The sequence below is a fragment of the Macrotis lagotis genome, chromosome 2 (genome assembly GCF_037893015.1).
Source record: "Macrotis lagotis isolate mMagLag1 chromosome 2, bilby.v1.9.chrom.fasta, whole genome shotgun sequence".
NCBI lineage: Eukaryota > Metazoa > Chordata > Mammalia > Peramelemorphia > Peramelidae > Macrotis > Macrotis lagotis.
The window spans coordinates 318,487,448-318,515,309 of record NC_133659.1 but is presented as its reverse complement, the minus strand read 5'-3'; the positions used below and the strand labels follow the sequence as shown (position 1 = coordinate 318,515,309).

Sequence of the window (27,862 nt, the reverse complement as noted above, 5' to 3'; positions counted from 1 at the left end):
ATGCTTAGCTGTGTGATACTTAACCCCATCGCCTTGCCAAATACACACACACACACACGTGTATACATACATACATCTATCTACACACTTAACCTTAAATTAAATCCTGTAACTTAATTTCAGAGAGCTGCAAAAATTAATGAAATTAAATGTCACACGAGGAGAATCTATATACTTAGATCAAGTTATAATGACAATCTGATCTTGTAAACAGTATTTACTACATAAAAAATAGCAAAACTAATAATACCTAATGATATAAAACAATTTATAGTGACCTTTTCTATTGGAGGAGGAATTCATTAGTACAGTATGGAAACTCTCTTTGTCAATATAGGCTGGTATCTTTCTATCTTTTCACCATTCTGGAAGAGCTGCTTGGAGCAATAAGAGCATTAAATAACTTGCCCAGAATCACACAACAGCTATGTGGGATGTGTCAGAGGGAGCACTTGAACCCAGATCATCACAACTCAGAAGTTAGCAGGCTGCTCCTATTTGCATAATGTTCTTATCTTAAAAATACTTCCTAAGGTCCCTTCCACACCACATTACCAGACAGGTGACTGGGCTTTCTGGAGAATCAGAGCAAACTCAGACATGTAGCCAGTAGCAATAAAGAAGTTGGATTATTTTTGGAGATTAGGTATGAACTTGCTCAATAGAGGAAATTCCTCCATTGAGAAGCACCCTGTACCAAAAAATAACATGAAATAAAATAAAAATCATAGTTCCAGCCCCTGACCCTATCTCTAATATTTCTGTTAAGGCAGTATAATCTCCATTTGGAACCAGGGTAAAGAAAAGTACAGTTGGTTGTTCAAGGACACACCAGAAGCTAAGATTATATAGCAAATATTCACAAACCACATCTTAACTTGTATCCCTCCTAAGCACATACATATAAGGAAAACATTTTCCAAATCCACTGTACAGTCAAATACATCCCTTTCCTCAACAACTTTTATATAATGTGCTACTCATATTCATCAGATGGCGAAGTTAGTATATAAAAAAAGGAAACAACAAATGTTGAAGGCACTGTTCAGAAACAGACACTCCAATGCCTTGTTAGTGAAGCTCTGAATTGGGGCAAATGGGGAAATGGCTGAACAGTTAAGATAACTAAGTGGAGTATTACTGTACTGTAAAACTGTCCAATAGGACAGCCTCAGAGAAACCTAAAAAGACTTGTACAAACTGATGCATACTGGATTGAAAAGAACCAGATCCATTTATACAATAACAAAAATACCGTAGAGACAAAGAGCTTCAAAACACTTAAGTCTCTCATCAACACAAGAACTAACCACAGTTCCCTAGGGACCAAAGATGATGCATGCTATGCTGCTCTGACAGAGAGATAAGAGTCTGAATATAGATTATATAAATATATTTGTGCATATATGTAGGTATATACATAGTAAGTCTATTTGTGTATGTATACATTTATATGATTTATAAATAAATAAAAAAAATATATATATAGTATATGTGCATACACACACACACACACACACACACACGGCTAACAGAAATTTATTTAGCTTGACTACATATCGTTATTGTAAAGGTTTTCTTTTCTTTTTTTATTACCAATAGGGAAAATGGAGGGAGAAAAAGTAGATTTATATTCATTGAAAAAATTAATTTCAGAAAAGAAATGTAAGTAAATGATTTGCCTGGATAATCCTAAATGGCATTTTAAAGACAAGTTGGAAGGTTAAAGCTTTTTTTGCAATGAATGCTCATTTGAGATGAGGAAACATCTCAAAACACAAGCTGTTTTTAAAATTGACAAATAAGATCAGCTGGAAAAGTTAGAATCTCACTGAAGAAGCTATTCCACATTTTTAAAAATGTTAACTACTGATTTTATACAAATACATAAACATTCTTAGAATTACAGGCATCTTTGTGCACAGTTTAGCTTCTGCATTCATTACGTTTTTATTAATTATTTACAATGAAATGCCCTCAGTAAAAATGGCCAAATCCAAGGAAGAACAGAAGAAATTGATTTTTTAAAAGCTAAAGCAAAAGAAATCCACACAAATAAGGACTCACGTGCAAATGAGCTATCATGTGCTTTAATGGCCTGAGAGCACCCCAGAGTTGCTCTAGAACAGCTGAGAAATGCACCTTTCTTTCCATCTGATAGCAGATAATGAGAACATGCAGTCTTCACTAGTTCCCTCTCTTATGTTCCACCCCCACCCCACCTAGCCACATATGAAAACTCCAAATACAACAATCAGGTGCTGAAAGCTAGGAAAACAGTTGGGAGAGAACCCAAAATGCAAGGAACTACTTTGCCTTTTCAAATGTGTTTCAGAACCCAATTCACTATCTCTCTTCACACACATATCTGTGATTTCTTTTCCTGAGAATCTTTTTTAATAAGATGCCCTACACCTCTAACAACCTTTTCTGAAACTAAGTAAATAAAGAAGAAGTAAAATGGGAGGGAGAACAGTTGAATTTTACTTGGTATGTAAGATTTAAAATATATCCACTCAGATAGCTTTTACTTCAGTATTATACTAAGAGCAGATTATTTGACTGTTAATTTAGGAGCAATAAAAAAAAAAAACCTTCAGTCTCCTTAAGCAAAGTAGATAAAAATTCTCCTTCGAAGATTCAATCTTCTACTGTAAAGTTGAAGTCAATTTAACATGTTTCCATAGCAACCGCATGTGCTAGTGAGTGAAGAAGAGGGAAAGGAAAGTGGGAAAGACATGAAGCTGCATGATGAAGCACTCATCAATCATGTTCCTCCTTTCTTTCTCATTTCTCTTTATATCTTCCATTCAGTTGGATAAAATTGAAGTCTAAACGAAACTGATTTAAGTAATATTTTTGATTTCTTCAACTCCCTGCCTAGTCAACTGCTTTTGAGTCAATGCAAACCCTGAGGGTGAGGAGGGAGGGGACCCAAGCAGCAGACCTGTGACAACTATCAGGCTTCATATTCTTTCATTCTTCCTCTGAAGCTAAGGAAGTGATCTGGAAGGACTTGCTGAGACTCTCTCTTGTCCTTCAAAGATGGGTGTGACAAGGGGGAGTAAATATATATTAAAGATTTACATAAGTGAAGATGAGGAAAAGCTTCCTGACATTGCTGCCTATGTTCCATCAAATACTCTGGAAGCAGTTATCATTCAGGTCTGAGGAACCAGTAGGTCTCATTAATTTTAGTGCACAAAGACAGGTTGCAAAGTAACTTAGAAAACCATCCACAAACATTACCTATGTTATTTGTATTTTGTATTTGTTAAATATGTCCCAATAACATGGCGTGGGGGGGGGGGGGGGAGATACAGACCTTGAGTCTGACCCCTCTGGTATACAATGCACTAACAACTCACCATCTCTTCTAAAACTTAGGCAGGGTCCAGATCTCAATAAATTGGAGAAATTATATTCGACTAACTTTATAAAAGAACTCTTAAATTTAGTGCAATTTCCCTACCACTACCAGCTCTATCATGTATATCAGACCCTCAGGAATTGATTGGGAAGGAGTCATTTCAGAAATAAAGTTTAAAGATCATTTTTGGTACTGGAGACTCCTTGTGAAGAAACTTTAAATTAAGAAGTAAAAACTTCACTGAAGATTATCACCTGGCTTACTAACTTACAGTCTTAGAGAGTTGTCTAGGATGTAAAGGGCTGAAGTGATTTCTCAGCCAAGGATTTCATGGCTGGTATCAATTAGAGGAACAAACTGAACATGAGTCTTTCTGACTTCAAAATCAACACTATACATTAGTGACATTAGCCAAAATATCTCACAAGATCAACTATCTTTTCCATGAAACACAAATCAACAAATCAAGTGAGAGTCTGGTTACATGCTTTCTTTATTTACATAATTTTATGAACTAAGAAATGGTTTTTGAAGTAATCTATGGCTAAATAAGCCATTCTTTGAATGAGGTAATTAAACTAATCAGAAAAAATGATAATGGCTTACATCAGACATTTTAAAAGACAACATGTATATTATTAATATATTACGAGTATATTATTAAAATGGATTCTGGACCTAAGATACCTAAAAAAAGTGATGAAAACAAAAATGTTAGCTAAGATTAAAAACTATTCACTTGATCACAAGGTAAATAAATATCATCTGTATTCTAATATCTTTGGGTATTTAGTAAAATCTTTTTTTTTACCAGTAAATTATTTCTTTTTTCTAATTCAAGGGATACTTATTAAGACCTTATTATGTGCTAGGCAGAGATACTGAAAGATGGGGGAGGGGGAGAAAGAGTATCCGATTTATAGAGCTTAAAAGTTGTGTTAACAAATGGTCCTTTAGAGAAGGGTTTTTCAAGCCCCTTTCTTTTCTAAGTTGTATCAGATTATTATTTTAATAAAAACTAAAACTAAAACATTATGCACATTTGGATAACTTTATAATAGTCACTTCAAAAAAAAAATCTACTCAAGATTAACCACCAGAAGAAAAAGCAACCCACCAACTACTCTTCAACCACAATGTATTATATGTAATAATGATACCATGATACCAATATGTAGTCAAATTAATCAAAAGTTTATTTTCCTTCTTTTGCAATTTATTTGTGAGCATAAACATAACAGTTCACTGCAAAGCCCGAATCATTAAAACAAAGGACAAGTCTGTATAATATTGTCAGTTATCTCATACCATATTCAATATGCATGTATATGGAAGTAATAGCATGCTTTCTAATGGTATTTTGAGATTACTCAAGCAGTTAGGTGGCACAGTGGATAGAGCACCAGACCAGGAGTCAGGAGGTGCTGAATTCAAATCTGGCCTCAAACACTTAATAATTACTTGGCTGTGTGACCTTGGGGAAATGCCTTTCAAAAAACAAACCAAAAAAAGACTATATAGCTAACTATATCTGGGGGGGGGGGGGGGTGGAGATATGGCCCACACTTGAGAAATCTGTGAGCTTATGCACATTTGTAAGGAAGATTTTGGTTTTCTTTTTTTGGCGGGGGGTGAAATTGATTTTTTGAAAACTGAAAAAATAAAATATTTTTTTAAACAAATACTATATATGTCTAGAATTAACTTAAAATGCACTAGTCTTACCAATGTATCTAAGAAAACTGTCAAAAAATGACAGCACACATAATTCTGCAAAATTCTAACTGATCTGCTGATATTTAATGAGGCAACCTAAGCATTTAGAATCTCAAACTGCTGGAAGTGTTTTTTAAAAAGGAGATACTTAATGAAAAATTAATTTTCAAATAATGTATTCATTAAATATCCCAAAACATTAATCCTCACGTTCTATAATTTATACCCCCAAGTAAGATACAAATAAAAAGATGTGTCCAATTAAAGACAAAAAAAATTTAATATAGATTTCTACATTTATTCAAGAGAGGAAAATATTTCTCACTGATTATGAGAGAAATTCAACAACTACTTTTGCCACCACACCATTAGATCAGAACAGAAAACCAAAAGGTCAGAATTTCACTTCTAATATAAAGCCTTCATATCCCAGGATATAGTAATCTCAGATTTATTAATATTTGCTTATCTCTTAAGTTAAAATTAAACTGTATGTTGGTATGACATAGAAAATCTGCAAGGAAAGAAATCAAAACTATGTATATAATATGGTTTACCAGATACTATTTCTTGGACAAGAGGCAGCAAGCACACTAGGACAACTCAAACACCAGCAATATATTAAAAGAAATGCCTTTCTTACCATATTAAAGTATAAATGCATCTCTTCCACATGCTTTTCATCAAAGACCTTCACTTCAAGCTCACCTGTTTAGTTGACTTTTTTGTGCCATTAAAAATCTTCCAAGCCAGCCCATTGCCACCACTGGCAACATGTCGACCAACATCAAATTCTCTGGTGACAGGATTTCCCATTACCGCACTGGTGACATCAGCGGTTACTTTTGTAACTGTACTCTTCAACTTATTCAGCATGGACTCCATGGCTGCAATGTTATATAATTCTATTTACCTATAGGTATAAGAGAAAAACAAACTGCTGTGAAAATGTCAACTTTCTTTTAATTCTCATAGATTAACCTTGACTGAAAAAAGTTCAACACTCAAGCAAAGGTTTTATTTCAATTAAAATACATACTCACATATATTTTAAAACTACAGATAAGTTTGAGGACAAGACAAAGAAATCTAAGACATGTGTCCTTGGTTAGTAAAAACATAAGCATTGAAGATGAAATTTTCCAAATTTTAATTGCAATCAAGATAGTACAAAAAATAAATGGATAAATGATGTGAACAAATATTTTTCAAAAACCACCTGCAATCAATCTATGGAAAGGGAAGCAGTTTATGACTAAGGAAGAGATGGGAAACATCAGTAAAAACGAACTCAATTACATTAAATTAAAAAGCTTTTGCACAGACAAAAGCACTGTAACCAAGATCAAAAGAAATGTAGTAAACTGGGAAACAATCTTTACTAATGTTTCTGACAAATACACAGAGAACTGAGTCATATTACAAAAAAAGCCATTTCCACAATTGACAAATGGTCAAAGGATATGCAAAGGCAATTTACAGATGAGGAGATCAAAGCAATCCATAGTCATATGAAAAATTGCTCTAAATCATTACTTATTAGAGAAATGCAAATTAAAGCTTCTCTGAGATACCACCTCACACCTCTCAGATTGGCCAATATGACCAGAAAGGATATTATGATCATTGCTGGAAGGGTTGTGGGAAAGCTGGGACACTATTACATTGTTGGTGGAACTGTGAACTCATCCAACCTTTCTGGAGAGAAATTTAGAACTATGCCCAAAGGGCAACAAAAATGTGCATACCCTTTGATCCAGCAATACCATTATTGGGTCTATACCCTGAAGAGATCATGAAAAAGGGTAAAAACATCACTTGTACAAAAATATTCATAGCAGCCTTGTTTGTGGTGGCAAAGAATTGGAAATCAAGTAAATGTCCTTCAATTACTGAATGGCTTAGCAAACTATGGTATATGTATGTCATGGAACACTATTGCTCTATTAGAAACCAGGAGGGACAGGATTTCAGGGAAGCCTGAAGGGATTTGCATGAACTGATGCTGAGTGAGATGAGCAGAATTAGAAAAACACTGTACACCCTAAAAGCAACATGGGAGTGATAATCAACCTTGATGAACTTGCTCATTCCATCAGTGCCAACAATCAGGGACAATTTGGGGGCTATCTGCAATGAAGAATACCATCTGTATCCAAGAAAGAATTGTGGAGTTTGAACAAAGACCAAAGACTATTACCTTCAACTTAGACTGACAAATTGCCTTCTGTGGGGTGTGGGGAGAGGGAAGCAAGACTAGGGGAAAAACTGTAAAACTCAAAATAAAATCTTTAAAAAAAAAGGAATTGCAATCATGAAAAAAATCCTCCAAATCATTAAGAGAAATGTAAATCGGTAGAAAAGCAGAAAAATAGGCACAGCAACACAGTGTTACTGCAAATTGGCTCAATTCTTCTGGGAGATAATTTGAAATTATGGGAAAGACATCACAAACTGTTCAAATTTTCTCATATAGAAATGTCTGTACTGGGAATATTGTTTCAAAAAGGTAAAAGTCAAAGGAATATTAGACCAAACCATTTATAGCAATACAATAGGGGACTAGCTGATGTGGTAAATAAATCTATTGGAATACTATATTATAGTAAAAAGACACAAAATACAAAGAGCTCCAAGAAACACACAAATACTGGAATGAAAAGATGCCAGAATAAATAAGCAGAACTAGAAGGTATTCACAATGATTTTAACTTAAATTGCAAGACTAAAAAGGCATATAAAGTCAAATCAATTGTTGTGACCAATCTCAATCCGAGAAAACATAAAAGATATTTTATGAGGTGAAGAAATACAGGAAATGAAGGCTACATGCTCAGTCTAGTTATTCGTAAATTTGCTTTACCTGAACTGACAAGGGAGTGCTAAGTCAGTGTTTTGGATAAATGACAATGGTGTAAAAAACAAAAAGCATCCATCAGACATTTAAAAATCCTAATGAAGAAGTTATGTCACTAAAAATCAGTTTCCCCAAAGTTCACATTAAGGAATAGAATAGAATCTGATTTTACCTTGGGGCAGTTAGGTGGCGCAGTAGATAAAGGACTGCCCCTGGAGTCTGGAGGGCCTGAGTTCAAATCTGACCTCAGATTCTTAATAATTATTTAGTTGTGTGACCTTAGGCAAGTCACTTAACCCCATTACCCAAGAAATAAACACATAAATAAACAAATAAATAAACAAAATATCACTGCCTGAGGTAGAATCCAGAAAACTAAAGCTGATGTCTATTTTTAAGAAATGAAGAGGAGAATGAGGCAGAATTACTATAGGGGAAATTATGTCTAAACTTTCAGGAAAATTCTTCAACATTGTGCTAATCCATAAAGTAATAGCTACTGAATCTGGACAAAATGGCAGTAAGTCACCATACATACGGAAGCATTTACCATATGTCTTATTCACTTTTCTTTCAACCTTCAAAAACCAACAAGGGCAGGGTAAGAATGCTATTTAAAATCTAAGAATAAAATACTAAATTGCATCAAAATTTCCATGAAGAGTTTCAGCAAGAAAAAAAAAGACAAAAACAACTGATTTAAAATGTGCAAAAGTATAGACTCCAAATGTTTCAATTTTGTTATAAGAATCCTAGAAAATGATTATAAGAAAGTTTACTTTCATGTCTTTAGCTAAAAATACTTTTAACATTAGCCTTATAGTCAAGTCCTCAGTATTTGCAATTTTGAAATAGTTATCTTGAAATTGTTCCTATTCTAATAAATTAATGGGGGTGGCTAGGTAGTACAGTAGATAGAGCACCAGCCCAGGAGTCAGGAGTACCTGAGTTCAAACTCAGTCTTTGACACTTAATAATTACGTAGCCGTGTGGTCTGGGGCAAGCCACTCAACCCCACTGCCTTGCAAAAAAGCCAAAATAAATTACTTTAATTAAGTAATTAATCATTTCCACACCTGATGATTTTGAAACCATGATCTGCTAAATAGTAAATTTGGAATATTTAACAGAAACATCTCTCTTGATTAATATTTTAATATTGATTTCCTTCAAGCCGTTAATTGCTCAGCTAGATACTAAGACATCATTTCAGTGTAGCTCTACAGGTCAATTGTTCTCCACAACTATGTTGCTAATTCTGCTATATAAGGTAACCATAAATCGGGAATGGGTGAGGGGCAGCTAGGTGGCACAGTGGATAGAGCACCAGCCCTGGAGTCAAGAGGACCTGAGTTCAAATTTGACCTCAGACACTTAATAATTAGCTATGTGACCTTGGCCAAGTTACTTAATCCCACTGCCTTAAATAAAATTTTAAAAAAAATTTTTTTAAAAGGGGAAACCTGGAGGGATTTGCATGAACTGATGCTGAGTGAGATGAGCAGAACGAGAAAAACACTGTACACCCTAACAGCAACATGGGGGTGACGTTCAACCTTGATGGACTTGTTCATTCCATCAGTGCACCAACCAGGGACAATTTGGGGCTGTCTTGTGATGGAGAATACCATCTGTGTCCAGAGAAAAAACTGTGGAGTTTGAACAAAGACCAAAGACTATTACCTTCAATTTAGGAAAAAAAAACTGATATATTATCTGATCTTGTTATCTCTTATACTTTGTTTCTTCCTTAAGGATATGATTTCTCTCTCATCACATTCACTTTGGATCAGTGTATACCATGGAAACAATGTAAAGACGGGCAAATTGCCTCCTGTGGGGGGTGGGGGGAGGGAAGTAAAATTAGGGGGAAATTGTAAAACTCAAAATAAATAAAATCTTTTTAAAAAGGGGGGGAATGGGGGTGTCAGGAAAAAAGATAAACTCCATGTAAAAGCTATACTGCTACAGAGGTAAAATGTAAATTACATTTCAGATCATGGACAGGACTTAGCAATTTTGAAATGTAAATTTAAAACACCACCAGTAACTGTTTAAGAGATGAGATATCTCATAACAGAATCTAACACTTAATTCTTAAAATTACAAGTCACTCCAATTCTTCATTTTCAAAGCAAGTAAGATTTGTTTTTCTAAATTAAAACTGAACAGAAGCCATAAACAGTAAATTTTAAAACAACAAAACCAAACCAGCTGGCTCTTTATACTCTCTGTTTACAACATATGTTATGAATCACAAAAAGAAATATAACATAATAACTATCATACCAAAAGAAATCCAAACCTTTTCTATCTCTAAATTATGATCCAAAATAAAGATAATACTATATTTTTAAGAAGTCCAAGCTCAGTATGTTCAAGAAACAAGAAAAGTCCAGTGCCACCTCATTTAGTAGAAAGCTGGCTTCTGGCAGGGCACAGTCAATTAGATTCTCATTTGGCTTATTATGATAGCACAGTACCAATGAGGGACAGCTTATCAAAGGCTCAGCTTAGCTTAGAAAGAGAAAGGTCCAATGCCAGTAAATTAGGTACTAAGTTAGGAATTATTTGACTATGGTAAATCCATAAAACAAAGAAAAGTAACCAACACTATTCTTTGTCCAGGACCAGTAGTGGACACAGGATACAGATACCACACAGTATTTACATCATCTACAAACATTGATTTGTTCATAATCATGGAAAAAGGCATGAAGACACTGTACAACTGGAACAGCTTCTTCTCAACCTAATCAAACAAACCATTAATTCTGAAAAGTCAGAAAATGCAGATAGGAAAAACTGCCATTGATTTGTACTATTCCTTACAGAAGTTTAATCAAGAAAAAGCAAATCATTGCAATTTTATCCTGCCTCAGTCTATATGCACTCTTGACCTTGTCAAATTGAGAGGAAATGACAGAAAGGCAAAGAAAATTTAAGTATAGCCTTGCCTGAAAAACAAAGAAAAGCTCATTTAGCTTGTATAGTGAGAGTTGTTAAGAGTTTTCCTAATTCCTCACATCGAGCCTAAAATCCACTTCTTTTAAATTTCCATCAATTTCTCCTGCTTTTTGCTCTCAAGGGCAAAGCAGAACCAAGTCCAATCCCTCTTTTGAATGACAGCCCTGCCCAGGTTTCCCAAGTCTTCTCTTCTATAGCCTAAACTTACCCAATTCTTTCGACAGAACTTCTCATGTTGAGAGGTAGACGTCCTTATCTATTCTGCTCTAGACTCAATGTTATCATTGTCCATCCAGAATGATGGTGCACTGAAATGAAAATGATATTTTTTTCTATGTATTCTTCTGAGTCAGGTACAGTCTGGAGAGCCTACAAGAGGAAGCTCAGAGGCCTGAATTTGTTTTTGTAGATGCTGTATCACTGTGCACTCAAACTCCCAGATTTTTCTGACATAAACTTTCAGCCCTATTCGGTTCTTCTCATGACCTTGGTAAGTGCACATAAAAGAAAATCATTTAAAGCAAAGAAAGCAATTTTTTAAAAAATGAAGGAATTAATTTTCAAGATATCTAGAGTATGATGCCAAATGATTAGAAACATTACAAATGGTATTGTTTTCAAAATGCTTTCTTAATGTTTCACAACAGCAGACCACATCTTTACTAACAATTGACTAAAAAGTGAATACAAAATTCCAAGACGGTAATCTGGAGATAGAAGGGTCCCTAAAGGCCACCAAGTCCAACCCCATCATTTAACAGACTAGGAAATTGAGGCCTGAGAAGATTAACTGGTTTTTCTAATTAGGGTCAGTAAACATCACAGGTGGAAGTACTGATTCCTCCCCAAGTTACTAACTCTATTCAGCAACATTCAGTTTTAAAAGGTTCTCCTCTCCAAAGCCTATAGTGAGGCACCTTCAAGAGCCCTTGCTAGTTGGAACTAGAGAATTTCATTCAATGAGTTTTGGATTATTAACATCAAGCAAGACATAAAGCTGGATCAAGTATGGTTGCCAAAGCATCAATCTCTGTGCTGGAAGAACTCCTGTAGGAAGTCCAGATGGAAGATGAGAGATATTCTATTGAAGGCAAAGTCATCCAAATAGTCCTTTTTTGCAGACAACACATAAATTGTCTCTAGCTCCAGAATACAAGGCTTTTAAAAGAACAGCAAAGCAAAACACAGGAAAAAGCAAGTGAACGTATATAAGGTATTGGCCATTTGAATTCCCCATAATCAGAGTGGTCCAGCTTGATTTGGATAGCCACTTAATAATAGTTATATCATCAAGCTGGATGTGCAGTCCTTTTTTGGTCCTGAAAGCAGCTGCAGTTAGAGAAGTTGTTTTTACCTGATGATACTTATCTTAAGTCTCAGATCTGGCATGATGCCAGCTTTGTTCTAGGCCCCGATGAATGTCCAGGTTAGGGGGCAGGCCATGCAAGGGGACAGCAGGCTACGTGCGACAAGCAGGGACAGCGGGTGGAAATGGGGCTGTGGAAGAGAAGGCCAGCAGACAAGAAACTTGGGGAACTGATAAACAAACTTAGGCTACAAAGACAGATTTAAGTCTGCAGCCTCCAAAACCAAGGCTATACAATAAAAAGGTATAAATCATTCCAAACCTCCACAGCATTCCTTTGGTCTCTCTGAATAAAGAACCTGCAAAGCAGACAGGAGAGAAATTTCCAGAGCTCCTGCCTTACAATGAGCATACCTGGCAGGATCTAACAAACTCTCCTGGACTTGCAATTGGCAACAAGAATGGGATTTCCTTGAAACATCCTACTCCCCTCTACTCCATTGGCTAAGGACAAGATTGGATTTACAGCTTGGGAAATCTGTTGTGCAGACAGTGACATGGAAGTTGAATCCAAGAGAATAGTTCTATGTTGCATAGCTTCTGCAAATGGAAAATGCTTAAGGAACAGAAGAGACTGAGTGGCATAAAGTTTCTTTGAGGAACTTCATAAACTTTCTTTGAAGTCAAACTGCTTCTTGAGATGAAATTCCCTTTTTTTTTTAACACCAACATCCTTCCAGTGATGCTATGTAGTTATGAATCATGAAACATCATTTCTCAAGAATAAAAATGTGAAAAAACCAAAAGGCAATTGAAAGACTGGCTAATGGATGAAAGTAGACTGCAACAACTCAATTCAACAAGCATTTATGAAATACTGAAATCAAACTTAGCAGCCTAAGCTGAGAATAAAAGACAAAAAAAAAAAGAACAATCTATGCCCTCAAAGAATTTACAATCTATAAAGGTGAAAGTACTACTGGGACACAGAACTCATGAGACCACCAAGAAAGAATCAAAGGAGAGAAAAGGGCAGTGCTCTGGGGTGCACATGGGCATGTGCTTGGGGACCTATCCCAAGCCTTAGCCTGGATACATACCTTTCCCAGGTCTTTGGACGCACGGACCCTCCTTGGGGATGGAGGGCAATAACTGGACAGAGCACCCAGTAGCAGTCTAACAAGCAGGTCTTTATTGCTTACATAGCAGCAAAAAACGGCTCTCCTCTTCCCCAGCCCCATCCCTTTTTATAGTCCTCAGCTCCTCCCCTGAGCTCCTCCCCTGTTCCTCCCTCATGGGCGGAGCCACTCCTGTTACTGGGGCGTTCCCAGCACCCATGTGGGCAGGTTCACACCCCCAGGCGTCTCCTAGCCCATAGGTGGCCAAGGTCCTGAGCTGGGTCCATGACAGGCACGGGCGCACACGCGCACACACACACACACACACAAACACAAAACAGATAATAAACTATTAAAATAGACTAATGATGAAGGTCATTGGATCTGGTAATTAAGAAATCATTGGAGATCTTGAAGAGAACAGTTTAGCCAAGTGGTAGAATCAGAAAATGGAATACAAGGCTATTAAAAAGTGACCAACTACTTCTACTTAAGAAATAGCAAACCATATTTCCCCATGTATAAGACACACCCATATTTGAAAAATTTAGGTCTAAAAACTGGGAGCATCTTCTACAGTGGTTGTAGATTTTTTGACTTGCACTTCCTTTTTCATGCTTGTCGTCTTTGCGCTCATTGTTTTGTATTCATTATCAGTAGTAATTTAGGTTATGTTCTGCCCAGAAATGGCTCAGAAAAGATTTCTGCACCATGCTGAATTCAAGTTCAAAGTGATTCAGTTTGGAAAAGTGAATGAAAATCGTGCTGCTGGACATCAGTTTGGTTTTCCTCCAACTGAGAAAACCATCCAAGGTACGTTATGGGAAGAAGAAACCCAAATGAAAATTCCCCCGGCAGAAGGCCACACAAGGCAGCAAGAAGACCTGATTTCAAGAAGGAATTGAATATATGGTTTGAAGAGAAAAGGGCCATTGGAATTCCTGTGTCCACAAAAATGATTCAGCATGCACAAGAATTGTTGATGAAAAAAGAAGTGACTCATTTCAAAGGACACAACTGGTGCTTCAGGTTCATGAAATGAAATGGACTAGGCGTGCATCCACATGCCCAAAAGATAGGAACAGAAGGTCCTGGAATTTCATGATGAATCAAACTTGACTTCAAGAATTTTATGTAATACATTATTTTTCAATTTTGGGGCCCCCAAATTAAGGTGTGTCTTATACATGGGGAAATATGGTAAGTACTTTCTTGGCTCATATTGATCAGATAAATCACATGGCAACAGCGATGAATAACAAACTAGAGAGATTTGGTGATAATACTAGACCCAAAGAAAAGGACAAAGCTTTAAAACTTGCAGCCCAGTGAACTAGCCTTCTGGAGAAGTACGGGGGGGGGGGGGGGGGGGGGGAGACACATAAGAGCCAGACAAGCAGCAAAGCATCATGTGACCTGATGGAAAAGGAAGCTTTCACTTTTATCTATTCACAGTCAATAGATGTGGTTGGAAAGTAACTAGGTAAAGTCCTATGTTTAAGAAAATCCACAAAGTGTTTAGGACCTTTGCACTTAATTCTTTTTGCAAAAAAGCAACACTGCTTCCTTCATTCAGGAGGCTGGAAGGTCTTTGAAGTCAGTCTGAAGGTTTTACTTTTATCTTTACCTCCTGCACTTTTACTTACAATACCTAGCTCATATAAGGCAATTAATAACTAGTTGTAGAAATAAAATGAAGCTTAAATAATTAATCAACAGAAGTAGAATTAGAGATAATGGGTAATATTAACACTGCAAATTCTGCACACAAATAAAAAATGACATTAAAATTTGTCTACAATATTACAATAATCTGGACAGTAGCAGGTGTTAAGGGCATGAAGAATAGGAGAGACGAAATAAAGCAGGTGAATTGTAAATAAGTACCTTGGCAACATTTAACCTAAATATATTTTTCTATTAATAAATAGATTTATTTATTTAATAAATACATTTTCTATTTATCCATACATTTATGTAGCACAAGAGACAGAATGACATGGTGGACAGACAACAGAACCAGACTTACAAAACCCTAGGTACAAATTCAGTCTGAAAAATTATGGATGACCCTGGTCAAGGAACTTGAGCTCTCTGTACTTGGAAACTTCTAAAGGAGTTAAGAACTGGGACAGACAAGGAAGAACAAAGAACAAAATTTTAGATTAAAAAACTGCTAAAATAAAATTTTTGGACTGCAACTCAGCAAGTGATATTCATTTGATTTTAAATATTTATTGCTGAAGAATAATAATCAATGATCCATCAATAAATATTTAGTAAGTGCTGTGTATCAATCAGTGGGTTAAAGGTTAGGGATACAAACAAGCAAATGACAGTGCTTGCCTTTGAAGTGCTAATCACAGTACAGTTTTAGGTTTTTAAATTGTTCAAATAAAATTTTTGGACTGAAACTTAGAATGATACTCATTTGATTTTAACTTCAAATCAAATGAAACCTCATTTAAAAACAGAAACATAGTTTTGGCAAACACTCCTGTCAAAACTGTGTGAACCTACTACATACATAATGTATTCCTGAAAACTGAGTAAAGGAGTCTATGAGATATTCTGATATATTCCATTTTTGGAAAACTGCATTCTAGAGATTTTAAGGAAATTAGTTTGCAGCAGAAAAAAACAAGGTGTCATAGATACAGGGTGAGCTTTAAGGGGTGGGGGGTGGGGGAGAAGATTTGGATTTCAATTATACCTTGACAGAGACTGGCTATATGAACTTTTCAAGGCCCCAGATACTTCTATCATGTTGCAAGTGGAAGAGATGACCTGCACTGATTAAGGAAGTTCGTCACCTGGAGTTACCGATAATAATGGACGCACCAGTGAAGTCCTATCTCTAACCGATATTTTCCAATATATTTCAACCAGTCTTCAATCACTTCTGGTTTGATCATTTGCAGAGTAACTTGGCTTAAGTGTTATCTCCTCTGAGAGGCTCTTGCCCATTTCCCGTGTGTTATTCATGCTCCACTGCCTCCCACCACTGCACCCCTCTGTAAGCATTTTGAGGGTTAGGGGCTATTTTGGTTTTCTCTGTCTATCCAGGGAAACCAACACAATGTCTGGCACATCCTTAACAAAAAGCTTGCTGAAGCAAATACTAAGCTACAGTATAAGAGGAGGATGAGCTCAAACTTTGAAAGAGATAATTAGAAGATATTCAATAAAATCAAATACCTATTGCTAAGTACTAGGTTCTAAGTGAATATCAGAAATAGACAGAGAGAAGCTTTTCCTCCTCCGGTTTACAATCTCAGGAAGAGGAAAACACATAAAAGTGAAATACTTAACAAACTTAGTATGTGGAAAATGCCAAGTGAGTATGCCAAAAATAAATGTTCTGAGTTCAGGGACGCAAGAGACCAGGATGGGCAAGAACACATTTGGAAGACTTTACAAAAAGAAGGGGGATAATAACACAAATCTGCATTAGATTTTACATGTTAATGGCAATCTATTTCAGAAAATAAGTGCCGATGAGTAAATACTGAACTACTATACAAGCCACAAGACAGCTGGCCTGGAATCAGAGAATTTAGGTTCAAATTCCAGTTGTCATGTATCAGCAGGATCTCTAGACTTCAATTTCTTCAATTATAAAATGAAGGGTGTTAGACAATTTTCAAGGTCCCTTCTATATCTAAATCTATAATTAAATCATTTCTTCTTATGCAAAAATTCAAAACTGGGCAACTGCTATCATTTTCAATTCTATCACCTTTGGTCAACATTCTCTCTATAAACTTTCCATTAAAGTTCTCTGCCTATAATTTATGATGACAGAGTTGAACATGGATTTTCATAGAGGAAGCTTTCCTTATTCTTTCACTAAAATGAACATTTTGAAGAATGGATTCAGAAATATAGACTGGATCTATGAGGCTGGTAAGGCAGACTAAACATAAAATATTCAAAGAAATATGAGTCAATGAAATTATGCAAAATAAAGCTGAACCCCTCAAAAAATCCTATTAACAACTACATAAAGTCAAAAAAGATAATAAAACTCAATTAAGAATTTCAGTGCCTACTCTGTGTCAAATACCAAAGATGCAAAGAGCAAAGATACATTGATACTTGCTAGTCTAAACATATGCTGCCTTCCTTGTTTTATCTCGAGGCGAGAGGAGTTAAGTGACTTGCCCAGAGTCAACTAATAAGTATCTGAGTCCACATTTGACCTTCTGACTCCAGGGTCTGTGGGTGCTCTAACTACTATACCACTTCCTGCCCCTTCAACTCTTCTTTCAACAAACAGAAAATTACAGAATATGAGGTTATATCCCAACTCTGAAGTAACATTTTATGAACATTACCAATGTAGGAAAATACATACCACCATAATCAACCTCTTAACCACTAGATTACTATTAGTTACTATATTCACCTCTATAGGAAAATGGTAATTCCCAAGAAAATACAGTTCTTTGAACTCACAAAAAATAAATAACATCCAGAGTTACATTTAATTGTTCTTTGAACATTCATAGAAAAACAGAACTGAAGAAGTGTTTTATTTTCCTTGACAATGGCATTATTTCTGGAAAAAATTTCATTTTCTAATTCAACTAATTCTGAAATGTTTTCCTCTATTTAGGCTCCCCATCTCCCTCGCTTCTCAGCTACTTCAACTGCATTCTGACTACCTTCCCAATCTCTAGGGTCTCCTCTAAGCCATATTCTTCCCATTAGACTAGCAGAGTAATAAACTTCTTACTTTGAAAGGTAGGTTAGTAGAGTGAATAGTGCTTGGTCTAAATCATAAGATCTACATTCAAATTCTATTTCTGACCCTTGAAAAGGGAAAGTCGCAGGATCACAGATTTAGAACTGAAAGGTCTCAGGAGTCATGAGTCCAACACCTCTATTTTACAGTAACAAGAGGAGACACAGAAGTGATGGGACAGTATCTGAGGTGGGATCTGATGCTGGGTTTTTCTGACTCCAAGTCCAGCACCATTCCCACAACACTTTAATCTTTTTAGTTCTTCATTACTTCATCTGTAAAATAGGGAAAATAATACCTGTACTTTCAGCTTTACTAGAGTTGGGGGTGGGGGAGAGGCAGAGCCAAGATAGCAGCATGAAAGACAGAGTTGAGAGAAGTATATAAAGCAAATTCTAAATTTTAAGGCTCTATATAGGAGGTTGTGCTAATAATATTAGGCAAATCTAATCATATCACTTCTTTATTTCAAAAACTTTCTGTGATTTGACATAATTTACAAGATAAAGTACAAACCTTTGCCTGAGATGCAAGATTCTGCACAATTTGACTCCCTTCTCAGTGACTAGAAGAAACATGGTCTGATGGAAAATCTTACAAAAGTCTCCTATTCCCCCAAAAGAGGAAATGCACAGCCAATATAGCTGTGAACTGGCCAACTCAGTCAAGAAAAAAATTCTGCCTAAGGCTCACAGATACATGTCTTCTGAAAAACTTTCATTGGGATTTAATGATTTTTCATAATGTGACCTTTCTTATCTGGAACATTAGTAACGTACCTAGAATTGATGATTTCTAACCAGAAAGAGAAGTCACTAGCTTAGAACCCCAAAAGTCCAGTTACGAAGCATACACCTCTATCAGGACAAAGAGGAAAAAGTTCACAAATATCCCTAAAATTACCAAACAGCACTTTCTGTAAAAGTTTTAGAAAAAGGAATCAACTATATCTTCCTGAAAAATTATGATATATTACAAAAATATATGTGTGAAATTTTACTGCAATATAGCTATATAGAGAACACAATATTCTGACTTTGAGTCCTGATTTCCTGGCAAACTGCAAGACCGTGGAAGTCACTTTCCCTCTCTGGACCTCAGTTTCCTAATCTGTAAAATTCCTTCAGATTTAGGCCATAATCCTAACCCATCTTCCCATCCAACTTCTTTCACACAAACCTCCTTCATATATTCCATATAACAGTCAAACTGAACCATACTGTCTCCTGATTTTATCCTGTTCTCTTCCATATCTATATCTATATTTACTATTGTCCCTCCATTCTATCCACTTCTGGGCATGCTGACACCAATGACCAAGCAAAGAATCTCTTTTTTTTCCTTCAAAGGTTCAGTTCAGATACCACCTACTCCATAGTCTTCTCTGATTACTGAAGGGGGCAATTAATTAATAACTAATTTGTCATGCTTACTTGCCCCTTCCTATGCAATCATATTATTCAAGTATTATGGTTATTCCTGTACAAATATACAGTTCCTTGAGGGAACCCATTATTTTTCCAACTATTCCCAAAAGTCTATGAGTTACTTAGTGTTTAAGTGAATGTATACAGTTTACACTCAATAACAGTCCTTAAAAAATGAAAATACTAGATATCAAAGGAGTGGTCAATGAGTGTGAAGGACTGATCTATGACTTTTTCAAGTATTTATTTGATAAGTATTTATTCAGTATCTATTATGTGGGAAGCACTGGATATTCAAAGATAAAAATGAAAAATATTTCCTTCACTTAAGGTGCTCACATTCTTGAATAGAAAAAACTCCCAGGACACAACTCCCTTCACCGAAATGGAACACAATGTATGACTTAATGGATCAATAATTCTGCAGAGCTGTCATATTTCTATTGTCATAGGCAGGGTGGGCCTGAATCCCTGTCCTTCAAGTCCAGCTTTCAGTCCACTAGCATAATGCTATTATGATATATTGGTGATGCACAAGGACATAGATTTTTATGAAATGAATATTCTACAAAAGGAGCTACTTTGTGATATATAACCCTTCATAAATCATGTGAAGTACAATGCATACATCACTGCCACGGATGATAAAAATATCTTCCTGCTCAGCTTCTATTTGTCCCCACAACTTGTGAAATCTTCAAAATTGGTCTCCAGTTCCTGGCACTCCAACCCCCTCCCTACTTCAGTCTGCTGAAATGCTGTAGAAATGACTGGATTAATGAAATCAGAGAAAATCAGAACTGGAAAGGATATCAAAGAGATCTAAGGCCTTCATTTCACTTACAAGAAAAAGTGAGGCCCTGAAATTACTGTCCAAATTCACAAAGATAATAAACAGGAATAATAAATAATCTTCAAAATGTGAACTTCATTAATATGTGCATCTTCTTTCTACTGGTCCCTGGCCTCCATGGCACACATAGGCTTCTTCTAGAAGCTCATGCTAACAGAAGAGTGTCTAAGTCCCTTAGACTTAACACAGATTCCTTCACAGAATCTCAAGAAGGAACCTGCCCCAAAATAACTTGTAGCTAAACAATAAACCCTTTCTCGAACATACTTCAGGAGCGATTACTTTCAGGATCCAGAATCCATAAAGCATCAGGACAGGCCCAAATCATACCCTCCATCGAAAACTACTACTGAAAAATTCTTTCCCTAAACACAGGTATAATCTCCTTACCTAATTCTGCCTAAGGCTCACAGATACATGTCTTCTGAAAAACTTTCATTGGGATTTAATGATTTTTGATAATGTGACCTTTCTTATCTGGACCATTAATACATACCCAGAATTGATGGTTTCTAACCAGAAAGTATCCTATGAGACAAATTTTAAAGAGCAATATTTATTATTCTGTATATTTAACATTATTTTGGGTAAAGGTTGGAACTGCAATGAGTTAAGTAAAGCAGAGACTGAGGGAAAATGACATATCTCCCATTAGCCCTTGAAGCTCAACTTGTTTAGGATCAGTGGGACAGGGGAGGCCCGAGTCTTTGCTAGTAGAAATCAAGAAGACCCTAAATTTGAGCACCTAAAAGGGAAAAAAGTGAGAAATAAGAAGGCATCTTGTTATCGTCCTAACCAGAGTCTGTCTGTCAGTGAATAAATATTAATTAAATATTAATTAGCCACTTAATTATTAAGGACTCCACTAAATGCTAGGAACAGCTCTGGCCCTCTAGGAGGTCACAATCTAACCTAAACCAGGGTGGGGAGGACAGAGTGTGCAGGATTAAATCCAGAGGAGTCTGGACCAAAGAAAAATAAAGAGATGTTGCCTGGAAGGCTTCCTGATATGAAGGAGAGCTCTCCCAGGAGCCTGCTCTCCCTCTAGGGAAGAAGCAGTATCAAGGCAAAGGGGACCTGGGGAATGTGAGAAACAGGCACCATGTATTCTTGTGGGATGTTAAGGTTCTCTGGAGCATGATGAAGTGTGAAAAAATACAGTCTGTTGAAAGAGTCAGTATCTGGGACGGCTAGGTTTTGCAGTGGATAGAACAACAGCCCGGTAGTACCTGAGTTCAAATTCAGCCTCAGGCACTTAATGATTACCTAGCTGTGTGGCCTTGGGCAGGCCACTTAACCCAATTTGCTTTTCAAAAAAAAAAAACCCTAAAAAAAAGTGTCAGTATCTGGATCTGGAGGAAAGAGGATGAGGATGAGGATGAACTAAAGCAGTCAAGTCTATTCTAAGTCTAAAATTTGATTTGTGGCTAGTGCATGGTTTGATCCTACTTTATGAAAATCTGATCAACTATAAACTTGAACTTACAAATTACACTCATAAAAATATCTAACCTCTCCTAGTGCAATTTAAAATATGATTTGATCTACAAATCGCCCTTTCCAAACTGCACAAAGCAAAATAATAATAAAAGCCAACATTTACTTAGCATTCAATTACAAAGCATTTAACAAGTTATCTCATTATAATACATCTGCATGCTTCATTTGGTGTTTTTGGATGTGTTTACCTTTAGTATGAGATGATCATTTTATGAAAGGAACAGGAGCTTGACAGACTTCAGGAGACAGTAGAGGACAGAAGGGTCTGGGGGTGCTATGGTCCATGGGGTCACCAAGAATCAGATACAACTGAACAACTTCTACAACATTCTTAGCCATACAGTCTAAGTAGATATACCCCCTAATAAAGAGCATCTGCTCAATTTAGACTATCATTCTAGAGAGGAACAGAAACAATGTCTTCAGTATATAAATAATTACAGCAGAGACATTTCTCCAACACATTTTTTCCCCTCTCTCCCACTATCATTTGTGGCTTGACTATTACTATTTTGTTCCTACAAATGTATTTTTATCAGTAACAACATTAAACCCAGTACTGCTGCCTAAGTCACTCCTCTGCTTCCTTCAAAACAGACCCACACCGGCTTACATTTCTGGATGCTTGTGCCAAAGCTTTCCCCTTCCTCATACAACCCCGTGAGGTACCTTCTATTGGTAGCTTTCTAAAGACAGGAAAGCAAACAACATTCCCAGCATTTCTTCTTTAGACTTTTACCATTTTTCTCCCCTCTACCAATAATAAGAATTACACCCAATCCTGCTGCCGAAGTCATTCCTAAGCTTCTTCCAAAATAGTGACAATTACTCAGCCCGACTCTCATGCATTTACTTATTCAAAGCTCTCCTCTCTCCTGCCAGGTAAACTAAAGGAGATTGATCATTTTATGAAAGGGACGGGAGTTTGGACGGGCGTCGGGAGACAGCGGGGGACCAAAGGGGCTGCGGCCCACGGGGTCACCGAGAATCGGAGCCGAACTCAACCACAACTTTAGCCACAGAGAGGTCTAAGCAGATCTACGCCCCAATAAAGAGCATTTGCTCCATTCAGAGTAGAATTCCGGGGAGAAGAAGAGAAACAATGTGTGCGGTACAATCATTTCCAGCCGAGCCGGGCGGCACCAGGCCCGCGATCGCTCGCAACTGTTACTATTTTGTTCCTACAAAGTAACAACTCTGTGCCCGAGTCCCCGCTCCGCTTCCCAAGGCACCGGCTCGCCGAAGCCGGGGTCCCCCTCCTCATACGACCCCGTGGGGACCCCGTTTCTGTATTTCTGAAGGCAGGACGACAAGCAACGTTCCCGGCATTTCGCCTTCGGACTTCGCCCCTTTTCCCCCCAATAGTAACAATTTCGCCCAGTGCTGCTGCCCCAGCCAGGCAGAACAAGGCCAATCCCCCCGACGCCCCTCTCTCAAGCTCAGGGGGTGCCCCGGCGCCCCGACACAGCTCTGCACCCCCACGGGGCCGGAGGGCGCCACAAGGGGCGCCGGAGCCGGCTGTCCTCGGCGCTGCCCGGCCCCGGAGGAGGGGAGCCCCGGCGGCCCGGCCCGGCCCGGCCCCCCCGCGGGCCCCTCCCCGCCCTCCCCCGGGGATCGGGGCGGCCTAGGCCGGGCGGCGGCCCCGGCGCGCGCGCTGCGGCCGCTCACCTGGCCCGGCCGTCGGCCCCCGCGGGGCGGGACGCGAGCTCGCTGCCCTCCGGCCGCCGCCGCGCTACTCCACCGCCATGGACGCCGCCGGGGCTCCGGGAGCCGGGAGGGGCGGGGCCGGAAGAGGAGCGGGGCCCGCCGCGGCGGGACGTCACTTCCGGGCCTCGGGGAAGGGGCGCATGCGCGAGGGGCGGCGGGGCGGCCCCGGCGCCATGGCGCTCCTTTTGACTCCCAGGTTCCGCCGGCTCGGCAGTCAGAGCGAGCTTCGGCTTCGGCGGCGGCGAGGCCTCGGGCTCCGGCTCAGCGCCGGCGGAAGAAAGCCGACGGTCACCGGTGAGCTTCGGGACGGCGAGGGGAGGGGAGATCGAGACCGACCTCTCCCGGGGCACCTCCCCGGCCCCGCCCGGCCCGTTCCTGACCTAGGGGAACCCGGGGCAGCCGCGGCCCTGGCGGCCAGGGGCTGGGGGCAGCACCACTGGCCACCTGCTGGCTCAGCGGGGGACCCCGATGGCCCCGCATCCAGGCCGGCCTCCGGGTGGCGGGGATTCCTCTCCGGTGCCCGGGCCCGGTGGCCCCGCGGGAGACAGTGAGGCTGGGGACTGGGCACTGCCCTCCTCTCCCAGATCCACTTCATGTGCCTGTCATGGCCTCTCCTGGCGCCTTGCAGCCACCTCTGGCCCCTCCAGACCGCCTGGGCCCTAGTCCCCATCTCCTGGCCCCGCCCATTCCCTGCCTAGCCCCGCCCCTCCTGACCCTAAACCCCTGCCAGCCTATCCTATTCCTCGTCTCCTTGTAGCCCCGCCCATCCTCCACTGGCCTCTGCCCTGGCCCCTTTACCTTCTCTAGCCCCGCCCGCTCCTTGCCTAGCTCCTTGCCTAGTCCCGCCCCCTTCTGACCCTACCCCCTGCCGGCCTATCCGAGTCCTCGTCTCCTTGTAGCTCCGCCCATCTCCGTCTCTGCCCCCGCCCCCTGACCTTCCTAAGGCAGCCTCTGCCCTGGCCCCTTTACCTTCTCTAGCCCTGCCCACTCCTTGCCTAGCCCCGCCCCTTCTGACCCTAAACCCCTGCCGGCCTATCCTATTCCTCGTCTCCTTGTAGCTCCGCCCATCCTCCCGCTGGTCTCTGCCCCTTCTCGCCTGGCCCCGCCCACTCTTTGCCACGCCCCTCCTCTCTCCGCTATTTCCCTCCCCCCCTGCTTGACCTCCCCATCTCTCTCCCCAGCCATCCTCTTGCATAGCCTCTTCCTCTGTCCAAGGTAGACCTCAGTCTCCTTCCCGGATCCATCCCCTGCCAGCCCTGCCCAGTCACTCAAAGCCACCTCTTCTCTTTGTGTCAGCCATTCCATTCTTCCGGCCTAGCCACCCCCCCTGCCCATTTCTACCCAATTTCTCCCACTAGCCCCCTTCTTCTACCCCCCAGCCTCACTTTCCCAGCCCACTCCCTAGTGCTACCCAGCCTCCCCTCCATCTCTCTCTTCACCCCCACCTTGTCCCTTTGCCTGGCCCCTGGTTGGAGTCATCCTGCTCCCTTTCTACTCACAGGTTGTGGGTCCAAAGTGGGCAGCTTTTACTCTGAAATGCACTTATGATCCCATTGCCCACGGCAGTGGCAGGGTGGGCATCATTAGGCAAAAAGTTCTCTTCTGCCGCTGCTCCGTGTAGGGAAAAGGTGTAGGAACCTTTGACTGCTACAATTGTCTGTGGGAATTGGGGAGTTCTTAATTTTTTGTTATGTATCTCTGTTGACCAAAGTCCTGGGGAGAAAAGTAAGATGGAACTTTAGCCTATCCAAAAGGATCACTCCCCCAGAATGTCTTAAAGGCACCGCAGAGCTATCCTAGGAAGCTGTCTAGGGGATGTGATAATGAGCCAAAAAATGTCTAAAAGGAATTAGGAACCCAGGAATAAGGGATGCCTTGATATGCCAGCCTCGGTGAAAACTTGGAATGAGAGGTACACTGTCCTAGTTTCAAAGTAGGTAGTAAATTCTCACATGTTAAAGGGATCCAGAATCCTGTCAGTGTAGGTTAGCTACATAGGTCGAGCGCTGTTTTTAATCTTGCCAGAGGAATATTATGGGATAATAATTTTAAATATGGGTCACTATCAAAAATTGAAAACTTTCCATAATGTGTGTAAGATAAATGAAATTTATTATAAAATTTTGCAAGAATTTATTTCACAAAAGACATAAGGTTCACAAAAATAAGTGAAATTATGTATACATTTGATTAATCCAAATTCCTGGCATGCGCCTAAATGTTTTTTTCAGGATGCTCCGGTCCTTTTCAAGCTACTCATCTCTGGAATGGCATCATTCACTCTCTTCACACACAGGTGGAAATCAAAAGAAGACGGCAATGTTTCCGAACTTATAAAGACTGTTTTACTGGTTCAGATGCTGTTGACGTAGTGTTAGGTCATCTTATGCAGAATATCTCTTTAAGCAGCACTGATATCTCCCGTCTAAATGGAGTGCGTCTTTGCCAGGCTCTCATGGAACATAAAATATTTGAACCGGTAGGCATGAAGCTGTTCAAAAGTGAAAAGGAACTGGAATTTGAAGATACAAATAGCAGTCTCTACAGGTTTGTGGGCCATAATCCCACTCTTGGCTTAGCTAAAAGAAACGACAATCCTAAAAATATGGGGCTTGGACAAATAAACGCAGAAGGATTCTCCAGGTTAGTTACAATATATAATGTGCATAATGTGTACCTTAAACATTTGGACTTCTAAGGGAAGAAAAATGAGTATATTTTGTTTTTAATAGAACAGAAGATGAACTGATTTCAAATCCTTTAGCACAAGAAATTGATGAGAAGACAATGGAAGAACTAATTCATACTATAAATGGACATTCCTCTTTTCCTCCAGATATCATAGTCGATAAACCAATCCATGTGCTTTCAAAAAAAGGTAATTGAAGACCATTTGTATTTGTAAATGCTTAATATAATTAAGATGTGATAATTATATGTGACATAACCATTTATGTAAACCTTAATGCTCTGTGGGAAGTAAGATTTTCACTAGAGCACTCTGCATACTTTCATTGACCTGGTGAAAAAGGACAGGATACTTTAATTCAGTTAATTCAACAAATGCTAAGTGTCTTTTACCTACAAGGCAGGGTGGGAGATATCAAAAAAAAATAGCCCCTGCCTTCAAGAAATTTACATTTTACTTTAAAGCCAGTACCAGTTTTTTTTAACTCTTATTCTAAGTGAAAAGGAATATCTGAGTCCTTTTTTTACCTGAAGATTTGAGATCCTCTTTATTAATGACTGACTAAAGACAATCCAAGAATATCAGCATTTCCTTTGCCTAACATAATTCTTCACAGACATCTAGCTGCAGGACACATACTGTGTAACCTAAAATGTTTCTATTCAGAATAGCATGTTATTTCTTTTGTACAAATTCTAATAGTATTTGTGGCTAATAGAGGCAATCTATGACCAATTCATGGATTACAAACTGAAAAAGTAAGATTTAAAATAGTAAATTGAGTTTCAAAAGATTAGCAAAGCAAAAAATCAAGATAATTCATCATATCAAAAATTAAATTCTTCATTTATTTAGAAGACACAGAAAGTCCCAGAATCCTCAAGCTAGACAGAGCCTTTAGATGGGTTATACAGGGCTATACTCTTCTACACTGAATAAGAAAACTAACACCTGTATAGCCCTTTCTAAATAACTTTCACAAGGTCATACTACTAGTCAATAGCATACCAAAACTTGAGCTTGAGTCTACCATTTCAAGTCTCTTTTGAACCACTTTGTAAATAGCTAATTGTACAATGTTAAAAGTTAGAAACTAAAAAAAAAAGATGACTACCCATTTTTTTTTTATATTTTTGTCACAGAAGTAAATTGCCACACTTTGCAAGAAGGGAAAATGAGCAGTATTTTAGGTTTCAGAGAGATTACCTTTTTTTGCCTTGATATAATTTAATTAAGTCAGTAATAAAGAATTTTGCCATGTTGAGAAGTCCTTCAGAGAGTTGTTGGGTTTTTTATTTCATTTTTTTTATTTAAGGCATTGGGGTTAATTGACTTGCTCAAGGTCACACAGCTAGGTAATTATTAAGTGTCTGAGGCTGGATTTGAACTCAGGTCCTCCTGATTCCAGAGCTGGTGCTCTATCTATTGCGCCACCTAGCTGCCCCCAGAGAATTGTTTTAAAGAAAAACATACCGAGGCAGCTATGGCCATCTCCAGTCATCCTGATTCATATATGGCCACTGGACTCTGGAGGAGAAAGTGAGGCTGGGGACTTGGCACAGCACCCCCTCAATCAAATCTGATTCATATACTTGCCCTGGCAAC

General features: G+C 38.9%; 2 protein-coding genes across 5 annotated transcripts in view; one reads left to right on the top strand and one right to left on the bottom strand.

The window, feature by feature from the left end:
* SCYL2 (SCY1 like pseudokinase 2) overlaps positions 1 to 23,642 on the bottom strand; it is a 73,163-nt gene extending 49,521 nt beyond the window's left edge. The window contains exons 1-2 of the mRNA XM_074226658.1: positions 23,530 to 23,642; positions 5,795 to 5,999 (exon numbers count right to left, since the gene is read on the bottom strand). Of these exons, the coding sequence (XP_074082759.1) occupies positions 5,795 to 5,971 (177 nt within the window). The 5' untranslated portion in view covers positions 5,972 to 5,999; positions 23,530 to 23,642. The remainder of the gene's footprint in view (positions 1 to 5,794; positions 6,000 to 23,529) is intronic.
* A 58-nt stretch (positions 23,643 to 23,700) lies between these two features.
* DEPDC4 (DEP domain containing 4) overlaps positions 23,701 to 27,862 on the top strand; it is a 29,566-nt gene continuing 25,404 nt past the window's right edge. For 3 of the 4 annotated variants that reach the window (XM_074226659.1, XM_074226660.1, XM_074226661.1), the window contains exons 1-3: positions 23,701 to 23,862; positions 25,800 to 26,211; positions 26,301 to 26,446. In XM_074226659.1, the coding sequence (XP_074082760.1) occupies positions 23,709 to 23,862; positions 25,800 to 26,211; positions 26,301 to 26,446 (712 nt within the window). In that variant the 5' untranslated portion in view covers positions 23,701 to 23,708. The remainder of the gene's footprint in view (positions 23,863 to 25,799; positions 26,212 to 26,300; positions 26,447 to 27,862) is intronic. The other variant, XM_074226662.1, reaches the window with a different exon arrangement.